This window comes from Chanodichthys erythropterus, chromosome 23 (genome assembly GCF_024489055.1).
Source record: "Chanodichthys erythropterus isolate Z2021 chromosome 23, ASM2448905v1, whole genome shotgun sequence".
In the NCBI taxonomy this organism is placed as follows: Eukaryota; Metazoa; Chordata; class Actinopteri; order Cypriniformes; family Xenocyprididae; genus Chanodichthys; species Chanodichthys erythropterus.
Genome location: NC_090243.1, coordinates 18294779 through 18306517, shown reverse-complemented (window position 1 = coordinate 18306517; position 11739 = coordinate 18294779). Strand labels below are relative to the sequence as shown.

Below are 11739 nucleotides of genomic sequence, written 5' to 3'. Positions count from 1 at the left end.
CTCTGATTCTGAGCATATTTGAGTCAAACCCGTCTGTCACAGGACAGATCACAGTCTTATAGAGCTGATTTCAGTCATAAGTCAGTTTTGAGCACATGTGTAGTTCCTGTGTTTGTCCTCTGTGTGTCAGTAGTGTGTGAAAGTGTGTGAAAGTGTGTGAGCGGCTGCAGTATCAGTTCAGTCACTGTGACTCTGACTGACGGAGGTTTTTGTACGACTCTTTATCACTGTGTGAACACATATTGACTGTTTGGACAGTGGAAACTCTGACAGTAATAATGTCCAGCATCTTCAGTCTGGACTCCACTGATGGTCAGAGTGAAATCACTGTTAGATCCACTGCCACTGAATCTAGATGGAGTTCCTGACTGGAGGGTGTTTGTATTATAAATCAGGAGTTTAGGAGCTTCTCCAGGTTTCTGTAAGTGCCAGGCTAAACGATCATCCGCACTCCATCTGTACACATCTGTGCTGGTTTTACAGTTGATGTTCACAGTTTGTCCTGGTTGAGCTGCTGTCATTGAGGGACTCTGAGTGACGGTGATCTGTCCTCTACACTCTGAAACACACAACAAGAAGAAAATCAACTCAAAACTTTGACAATATACTTGAAGAAATGAATTGATATCAAACTTGTGCTCCACAAACCTTGAGCAAACGCTGTGAGAGTCCAGATGAAGATGATGATGAAGGTCATGTTGATGAAGATTGTTGTGTGTGTCAGTGATGAAGTGTTAAACTCACAGCACTATAAACACTCTCAGAGCACTGAAGCATCTGATCAATATGCAAATGAATTCATTCTGTATTTAAATGAGGCTCTAAATGAAGGTTCAGGAGGAGCTCGTTCATCTCATCCTGTCATTCACACAATCAAATATAAGTGTGAACATTAAAAACTTAGCTGAATATTAAAAAATAATGATGTACATTGATAAGCCTTTTATAATAAATACTGCAATATTCAATAAAAAAAAGAGAGAAAAAAAACAATAATTGTCAATTTTGATTTCATGGTGACTTTATCAGGTGAATTATGTATTTGTCTTTCTGTGCATCCGAGCCGCAGCTTTTGTTGGACTAAAGATTGTTGTCAGCAGACGGTGGTCTGTAAGCGTTTTAAACTTTCACCCGTACAGATATTGGTAGAAATTCAGTACTTTCTTGTGTTATTTCTTGCTTACACTGATGCAAGGTTAGTGATAAATCGACTGTAATAGTCCAAGAAATTAACAAAGTTGACTGACGTTATTCGGTGCAGACGCATCCACGATCGCCCTGACCTTTTCTGCTGACTTATGAAGACCCTGATCATGAATGATGTGCTCCAAATCAGCAAATCTTTAAAGAATTAATTTCTCATGTTGGACACACAGCCCAAACTCATCTAAACGACTGAGGACTGCATCTACATTCTTGAGATGTTGCTCATCATTTGATCCAGTCACTAATATATCGTCTAGATAGCAATGAACACTGGGAAGGCCTTGTAAAATCTGATCCATGGCCCTTTGAAAAGTTGCAGGAGCCGAAGCAATACCAAATGATGTTTTGTTATCAAAATTCATGAGGAGCAACATTCAAATAATCTGACTAATCATTACGTCATTTCGTCCAGCTGTCAGCAAACAGTAATCAACATATCTACCCAATCAGCATGAGTGAAAGCATATATATAAGACACGGTCGACTCACCCATATCACCTGACAGTTTGCAGCATCCCTCCACCACCCCGTCTCCTCACATCTGCCTGATTTCCTAACCAGAATAGGGGGGGAGTACTCTGGGTTTGGGCCAAAATACAGAGCTTGGAGCCCTCTCCTCGGACAGCATGCCAAATATGCATACTATTTACTATCTGATTATTTGTAAGTGTGAACTCGTGAAATGGTGATTGTTTGTAACAGGCACTTGTAAGTATGCACTGGAGAGGTTCAGTTTTGTAATGACTGAGGCAAATCAGACACAATTATTGGTTAGTTAACCAATAGTTTTAAGCTCACTCTGGAGTCTGTCCCCATCCCCCGGGAAGTTTTCAGTTACAAGTTTATTGCGCTGAGGAATGTGGTTGTCGCATGGAGAACAGAGTAGAGACACAGAAAATCTGCATCTTCCCTGCATTTTCCACACAGAACACAGACTCTATGGCATTAATGTATAGACAGACTGTGCTATAAATGATTCCTTCTCAGGAAATGGTATCCATTATTACTGATGTTGTATTGTACTCATTGTATTTACATGTTTGATGATTGTTAAATGTTATGACCTGCACGGTAACTTCAATCATGCCATGTTTAGTGTCTATACGTTCGTAGCGGGAAGATTTAAATGCTTGTGTATGCGGTACATCCATACCTGTGCAACACATCAGTATTAAAAGAATATTTAATAGTTCTGATTCAAGAACTCAGCTTGTTAATCTTTCTGGGTTGTAAAAGCCCTGACAGGAGGGGTGTTGCCAGCCAGAATTACAACATCTTCATTGGTCCGGTCAACAACTGAGAGGTGTGACTTTGACCAGAGGTTAAAAACCAGCGAACAGTGCCACTCCCTCTCTTTTTCTCCTTGCTTCTGAACGACCGAATCGATCTCCTTGCGGCCGGCCTAGGCCAGGCCTGCAAGGCCTGTAGGCCTCGGCCTACAAACGAGCCATGTGCTCCTCATCCCACATGGAAAAGACTGGCAACAACTTCGGACTGAATCACCCAAGATCTCTCCTCAGATGGCAGAGCCGATGCTCCTCAGCCTAAGGGCATCTTGCAAGTATCGTACATTTTAACACTAAACAGCAAGTTAGTATTAATTTGTAAGACTTACCTTGCTATTGCTGAAGAAACTGATGATTCCTTTCCAGATTGCCTTTGACATTTCATGTAGCTCTAGTAACAGCATCTCTTCCGGTTCAACACTATCATTACTCATTCTGACTTGCGTGTGTGTGTGTGTGTGACCCTTTATGTATGTTATGTTATGTTATGTGTTTGTTAGTTTAGTTATGTGTTTGTTTGTGAGTTAGTTAATAAAGATTGTGCACAATACACGTTTGGTTCTGACTCCGTCTGCTAATGAATTGCCTCTTAAGTGATAGATCCGGACTACATGAGTAGTACAGTACAATAAGAAATATTATTTTTCCATAACTTGGAAATTGACATTTCTTAGAATTAATAAACAATCAACACTGAGCGTTCACTGGACAAACAGGTTAACTGATTGTAATGTTAATTTTAATGTAGCTACGTCCAGTTAATCTGATTAACGGATTTGCATATTCATAATTAATAATAATTAATAATCATAATGAGTTATGAATAATTATTAATATTTCCCCTTTGAGTTAATTTTCGCTACATATTTGGTGGAGAATGCGGGCATCATTTTAAGCAATTGTTTGCAGATGGACCAGTAATCAATCATGTGTTTTGGCATAATTTTTGTTAACATCTTATACATGCACAAACTGGGGCTTCAATGCACATTCTCTTGAACGGCAGAACGTTCCTCGATGCTATAATGCATGTTTAAATTGTATGAAGAAGCTAACCTGAAATTATCGAAGAAATCATAATTTCAGTTGCTAAATGAGCGTAAAACTTTTCTGACGACGGAATCGCAGATTAGTAGCACGTACAAAAGGGTATCGAAAGTAATGAACCTGAACTTGGGCGTAGAAACCCCCACTTTCAGCTTTAAATGCATAAGTCTTTCTGACGATGGAATCTCAGATTAGCAGCACGAACAAATAAACTAACCTGAATCTGGGCGAAGAAATCCCCACTTTCAGCTGTAAATGCATAAGCCTTTTTCTGATGACGGAATTCCAGATTAAGCAGCATAAATTTACCTGTGTGACGAAGAAATCTCACTACAGCGTTTGTAATGGTGTTCTGGGCGAGACTCCCCAGTCACCGATTAAAGGCCTTTTTACTGTTCGTTCCGTCACTGTATTCATATTCATGCGCGGGACCGCACATATGAAACACACGCAACGAACCTGTGGTGTAAATTCTAGCGTAGCTAACTAGCAATCACCACTGTCTGTGAAGTGATGTGCTGTTGTGATTTGTGAGTTATGCGTGACCACACTGGAGTTCTTAATGCGGGCTTGCAACGCGGTTAGAATTCTGCTCCATTCTGATCGTGTTGCGGGCTGGCATTGGCCTCCTGGCAACGCATGACAACAGAGCGTGTAGAGCAGACACCTCTGAAAGTCTGATAGCAGCACACCCACATCACAGACTGTTGTGCAAACAACGAATCACGCGTAGCCGAATCTAGCTCTATAGAAACCCTACGCGTATACCCTACGAGTTAAAACCCTTTACCTCGACTAAAAGCTGCTAGCACCCTGCTAGCACCTAGACATGTGCAAGCGTGAAGCATTCAAGCCAAAGACTTTATAGACTTTGGGATTCCCTTTAGGAGGGATTTTGATTTGAACCGCTGATGGGAACACAATGCGTTGTGAAGCTCCGAATCAAATGAATCAATTGCATCCCAAATGATTCACTGTTCGAACCGCTCAAAGCGCCCCTTTGCGAGCCAGAACAGTAAGCGTAGTGAATACTAGAGATATATGAATACGAGACATCTTTAATAAGCCATTCACAAATGGTTATTATTAAGTTGTTATCAATTAAATGTGATCAATGAATCATCTAATATCCTTAAACCTGAGGTTTCTGTCAAGACATGATATTTCAGTAAACTGTAGCGCTTATTGAAACACTCTGAAACTGCTAGGACGCATCACAAAGCCTCGTTTACTGAAATCACGTGACTGTGGCAGTTTGACACACGCTCCGAATCACTGATGCAACACAAACGATTCATTTGAGTTCCAAAGCTTCACAAGGCACGCCTCAAAAGGCACCCATCTCTGGTTTAAACCATTTGTATGTGTGTGCGTGTGTGTGCGTATGTGGCGTCACTCATGTTGTCAAGTCTGAGTACCTCTATTCAGTCAAGTTGAATCTAAATTAAATTTAAAATTTAATTAAATCAATTTGTTTAGTTTCCTATCTCTACTTCATGCTAATACTTTGTTCACCTGACTATCCCTATGCAGCCAAGTTGAATTTGGTTAAATTTGAAAATTTAATTAAATCAATTTTGTCTGTTTAAGTTTCCTTTTAGATTTCTAAATCTACTAGGAAATTCTAATTTTATTTTGTTCAACTTCATTCCTCCTCTACGTGTCATTTTATTTCCTTCACTTTCTTTCTATATCTCTGTTCGGTCAAGTTGGATTTAATCAAACTTAGCATTTAATTAAATCAACCTGGGTATTCACATTCCCTAGGTCTAAAGGGACCTTCTGTTTTTATTTTTATTTTATTTTATTTATTTTTTTTGTGTTATTCTACTATCACCCTCTTCCCTTTTTCTATAGGATTACAGTAGTTCTAGAAACTGTTGTTTCCTTAATGAGGCATAATGAGTTATAGGTTATTACTACGCTAACACCTATCTCTCAGCTCCCCCTCCTCACTCCTTAGTGCTGAGTACATGAAGTACGGCCACCGTCCAGTGCACTTGGGGCTCCGGAAAGGACTAGAAACTCTTCCCGTTGTTTCTTCTCCTTTCGACCTCAAGGCATCTGGTCTTTCTCTGTTAGTCTAGAGATTAGGTCATCACTTGAACCAGTGACACCTGCTTAACCATATCTCCTAGCAAGACTAAATGGGTAAAAAACCTCTTTCCTTCCTTTCCCTTTTCTTATTTCATTTTTTTTCTCTCTCTCTCTCTACCAGTTTGTTCTATTCATTTGCCTTATGGTGATAATTTCTGGAAAGGAATCATCTGTACTCTGAGTAATAGTTTAATGACGTGTACCAGCCCCGTCATCAGTCAACACAGCTTACAGCTGTCATCCAAGATAGTTAAACACCTTAGTCTCATGCTGGCTTCCCCCACTTCAGCTAGCCACTTCCTATATGGCCCACATAGCTGTACGAACTTGCATTTGCCTGTGCTATCCCTTTCTCTCATGTCCCCATAAGTGTGCCTGTCTGCCCAGTACATCCAGCCCTGCCATCCAGGACCCCCTGGAGACCCAGCGGAACAATGTGATGGTTGCCCTTCAGCTAAAGCAGTCAACAACCTGCAACAGCAGAGTAAGGGACAGCGAGATCGGCAGCACCAGCAGACACTTGACACCTGACCTGAGCCAAAAGGAGCTTCAATTTCTCCTTAGCCCATGCTCATACGGGCTTCCAACAGGAGGTAATTGAACGAACGCTGCAAGTCACTGAGTTCCACAGAGAACCAACCCACTCAGCATGAGAAGGCACAGGACAGATGCAAGAACCATGACAGAGCAGAGCAATTGAGGGAGGTCACCAGTCTTCAGGAGGCTCTGACAGCTGTTGAACTTTGCCAGTTAAAGAACGTAAGGAACGTAAGGTTTGAATTTAAAGAGACACTAAAGCTAAGGCCCTTGAAGGCCACCCGCATGCAGAACTGAAAGTCAAACACTGACTCCACAATTCAGCAGCATGAGAAACAAACACATTGTGGTCCGAAAAGAACTGAAAAACAGCCCGAACAACTAAGAATGGACCACACAAGGAACTTGCAACCTGATGGACTTTGCAGCAGCAGCGGCGAGAGCTCCCCCAACCCTTCACAAAGGGGGGAGGGGCCAGAGCCTGCAGCTTAGGAGACCACAGCACCAATGCCGACATAATAGACATTCTCTTTTGTTCCAAAGTCCCTGACTGGTGTGATCCACCAAGACAGGCTCTCTGTTCTGGATCACACCCCACCAGATTCACTATGAGTTTTGACTTAACAGCCAGAAAAACTCCAATTAGACTATCAGCAGCTGAAGCCAGTCTGCATAAAGGATTTCTCAGACCCAGAAGCCTGAATGCAGATTGAGTGCTGCCCCCGACACCAAGCAGGGCAGATCTGAAAGTCCCAAGGTTACTGCCACCGACTCAGACAAACCTGGAATGAATGGAGGACACCAACAGGACCTTTGCCTCCTACAACAGCTAGTCACCCCTTTGGACAGCACCACCTGCCCTCACACAGTGCCACTCATGTGACCTGACACAGAAGGCCTGTAACACACAAGGCCCCTCAGCAGGGGGTTCTCAAGGCCCCAATGACTTTGAACTGCCAACGCAGTGCTTTACCCATAGCTTCTACAAAGGTTCCTAGGCAGCATAGGGCATAAAGCTTTTAAAGTAGATGAAAATGTGTGTTCGCAGAAATGCAGGAGTCTGCAGTAGGAGTGGAAGGAAACTTTGTGTGAATGTGTAAATCTCAAATGCTCATGACTATCCACGACGAGCTATTTTGAAATATGACACTAGATTGAGCCGGTTAAGCCAGCATGGCCTAACGCCACTTGCTTAAACCATCGTCCAACTAAAAGTGTGTTTAATAATTGATAATTCCGACATGACGTTTGACAACGTTTGATTCGCATGTAGATCGATGGTGCTGGCTTGTTAGATGCAGATAAAACTATAGCTTGAAGTGACACCTCTGCCGTAACAGAAAGAGTCTTAAGACATTTTAGCATATGTTCAAATGGTATCAGTGTAAAGTTAATCTGATTTTAGCGAAGAAATCCTAATCTCAGTATTAGAGCATAAGCCTGTGTTGACGAAGGAATCTCAACTCAGCGGCATGTAAACTGTACCAGAATTGATTATTCTGCTTTGGTTGGAGAAATACCAATTGCAGTATTGCTTAACCTGTTTCTGATGAATGAATCTCAGTACAGCGTTATATAAATGTAGATTTGGGTAATGCTCCCCTTTTATAGTTAAGATTGATGTCATTCATCTAAACTTTGGCTGCATCTACAAGCATAGCTACCTCTTGACCAAAACTGTGTTTCACTCGCTGAAAGGAATATCAGTATACCTGCACAAGACGGACTTAACTATATATGCTTAAACAATCTTGGACTTACAGCAAACTGTGTAATTACCCCTTTAAACAAGTACAAGACGTTGTTTAAAGTAGAGAGAAGAGTTTACATGAGTAAAATTTGCAAATGCCAAAACATATTTGCATTTTACTAAATGTAATATCAAGTTTTGAAAATCTGAAAGTATAAGCGTCACATTTTAACTCTGTACGTAACTAGTTTGAAATGAGCAGACCGTCTTCATGAACTGTTTGAATTGCTGTGGTGTGCATTGGTTCCCATGACAACGACTTGTCACAGGAAGTGCTAACTCATCAACTTGTGATGCCATGGTGTAAACAAACCAGGCTAGGTGGCTAAGCTAACCCCACCTAGCAACCCTTCTGCTCAGGCTAAGCTAACTAATAGCTTCTACAGTTAGCGGTTAGCATCATTTATGTGAAACCTTTAACTACAGCTTGTGTGTGTGCAGTGTGAACTGATCTAAACCCATTCTGCTGTTTTAGTCACTTCTTTAAATCTTTTTATTGATTTTAATTATAATAGCAGTCAGCTATTAATTTTTACTAGTATTATTTCTTTCATCTTTGTGATTTATTTACATCTTCCTTTTTAGTCTTGTGTGGTTTAATTTCCCAATATAACCACAAGCAACTAGACATACTCTCCTTCCTGATTTTGTTTATTTACAACAGTTGCTTCAATTTTATGAGCCAGTTACAAAGGAATCTGAATGATTGCTATGGCATAATTTTGAGCACCACTAATAAGCACAATCTAATAGGAAAGCTCTCCTCTTCCTCTCCCTTTCTCTTTTCCATTTGTTCAGAGGTCAAGCCTGTTGTGAGCCATCAGTAAGAAATACTAAGAAATAATTTGACCACAAGAACCATCTTAAGTCATTTATTAAACCTAGCTGTATTTTATACACCTGGCTGCTCACTGTGCCTTTAGCCCTAAATTCTGTTTGATCTTGCAGTAGTCTCTTGCCCTTACTCTCACCACAAGCGTGCCTAAATGTTGCAGATGCTCAGCCTAACTGCCCAGATGGCAGACCGAAAGGACTGGCTAGGTGTCGTGAGGAACACCCTCCTAACCAGTGCTGCTGATCAATCACAGCAACAGAGCCAAAAGCAACTGGACAAAGATGGAAGAGAAGTAAAGGCAGATGACTCAAACCAGAGGTATGGTCACAATGATCTGACTGAAGTCAACTTCTTCCTGGCCCACATCCTCACTGTTTTGAAACAGGAGGTGAACAACCTCAAACTCCAGATCACAGAGACTCACAAGGAACTGATGCATGCTAAAAGCCACATAGACCAGTTAGAGCTGGAGGCTCGGGACAGACACAAGGACCCTGACAGAATAGAGACACAGAAGAGAAGCCACAAACTGCAAACGGCTCTGACAGCTGCTCCGCAACGAGAGCAGCTGGAAAAGGCAGCCAGAGAAGACGTGGTAAAAGAACGCTTGGACAAATAGTCACTGTTAAAAATAGCAAATTCTGAACTCTAGGTCAAAGATGACACAATCAGGACCTGTGAACGTCCTCTGGATGTGTCCAGATCTGGGACTGAAGCTCTGACCCAGCAGCTGGACAACACCAAAGATGAACTTGACATGGCCCAAAGAGAACTAAGACTCTCTTGCCTGCAGCAGAAGAACCTCCCCCAGCCAAGCACAGAGGTACAGAGGGGGGAGCCAAAGCCTTCTGCTTGACACCTTATCAGCTAATTGCCTGAAATCCTCTAAAGCTACAGAAGGAGAAGGATTAATTCAGACAGACCCAGGCACCAGACCTACTACAGGGAGAAGCCATGGATGGAAACATCCTCTTCCTGCAGACACCGCATGATCTCCAACGTCAGGTAGCACAAGGGCGACTGAACATGCCTGCATCGAACCTGCAGGAGCTTCTAACGCTAGTAAGGAGCCCCTTGAACAGTACTTACTTGAGAAGTACTCAGAAGCACAAGCTTCTGACCACTCACACAAGACCACTCAGACTTGCTCAAGCCAGCCACGCCACAAGAGCAGAGTGACACTGCAAACTTCAGGCTGCTTCTGACTGAGAGCAGAGGCTACAATCACCGGTTGCTCCTCTGCCATCAGACCTAGGTGAGTCTGAAACCCTCTTCACACTACAACTCCTGTAACCTCCTTTTACAACCACCTGCTTCACAGGCGTCCAGACGACAGGTGACACTGTCAAGGCACCTGCTACTTCAACACCTGCTGAGCAAGCTCAGAGACCTGAACCTTGCCACCAGCGAACATCTTGCCCGCATTAACGGTACCAACACTAACTGACAGGTGACACACTGTCAAGGCACTGGATGCTTTGATTCCTGCAGCACCAGCTCAGAGACCTGAGTTTACAGACTGTCTGCATCAGCCGCCATGAAACGACCACTACTCCAGGAGACACACACAACCAGGGCCCATCACAGCCTTCCAGCCTTGTGTGCCAGTGATGTTTCTGATCTTCCGGCACCGTCAACGTCACTCACTGTTGTCATAAGAGAGACAACAACGAGCGAAAGGGGGGGAATTATGTAATGACTGAGGCAAATCAGACACAATTATTGGTTAGTTAACCAATAGTTTTAAGCTCACTCTGGAGTCTGTCCCCATCCCCCGGGAAGTTTTCAGTTACAAGTTTATTGCGCTGAGGAATGTGGTTGTCGCATGGAGAACAGAGTAGAGACACAGAAAATCTGCATCTTCCCTGCATTTTCCACACAGAACACAGACTCTATGGCATTAATGTATAGACAGACTGTGCTATAAATGATTCCTTCTCAGGAAATGGTATCCATTATTACTGATGTTGTATTGTACTCATTGTATTTACATGTTTGATGATTGTTAAATGTTATGACCTGCACGGTAACTTCAATCATGCCATGTTTAGTGTCTATACGTTCGTAGCGGGAAGATTTAAATGCTTGTGTATGCGGTACATCCATACCTGTGCAACACATCAGTATTAAAAGAATATTTAATAGTTCTGATTCAAGAACTCAGCTTGTTAATCTTTCTGGGTTGTAAAAGCCCTGACAGGAGGGGTGTTGCCAGCCAGAATTACAACATCTTCATTGGTCCGGTCAACAACTGAGAGGTGTGACTTTGACCAGAGGTTAAAAACCAGCGAACAGTGCCACTCCCTATCTTTTTCTCCTTGCTTCTGAACGACCGAATCGATCTCCTTGCGGCCGGCCTAGGCCAGGCCTGCAAGGCCTGTAGGCCTCGGCCCACAAACGAGCCATGTGCTCCTCATCCCACATGGAAAAGACTGGCAACAACTTCAGACTGAATCACCCAAGATCTCTCCTCAGATGGCAGAGCCGATGCTCCTCAGCCTAAGGGCATCTTGCAAGTATCGTACATTTTAACACTGAACAGCAAGTTAGTATTAATTTGTAAGACTTACCTTGCTATTGCTGAAGAAACTGATGATTCCTTTCCAGATTGCCTTTGACATTTCATGTAGCTCTAGTAACAGCATCTCTTCCGGTTCAACACTATCATTACTCATTCTGACTTGCGTGTGTGTGTGTGTGTGACCCTTTATGTATGTTATGTTATGTTATGTATTTGTTAGTTTAGTTATGTGTTTGTTTGTGAGTTAGTTAATAAAGATTGTGCACAATACACGTTTGGTTCTGACTCCGTCTGCTAATGAATTGCCTCTTAAGTGATAGATCCGGACTACGTGAGTAGTACAGTACAATAAGAAATATTATTTTTCCATAACTTGGAAATTGACATTTCTTAGAATTAATAAACAATCAACACTGAGCGTTCACTGGACAAACAGGTTAACTGATTGTAATGTTAATTT

General features: G+C 42.3%; 1 gene segment (V, D, J or C); it reads right to left on the bottom strand.

The window, feature by feature from the left end:
* Positions 1-224: 224 nt before the first annotated feature.
* Positions 225-697, bottom strand: LOC137013681 (Ig kappa chain V region S211-like). The segment is given in 2 exon segments: positions 225-559; positions 649-697. Coding segments are annotated over 2 exon segments (384 nt in total).
* Positions 698-11739: the final 11042 nt, after the last annotated feature.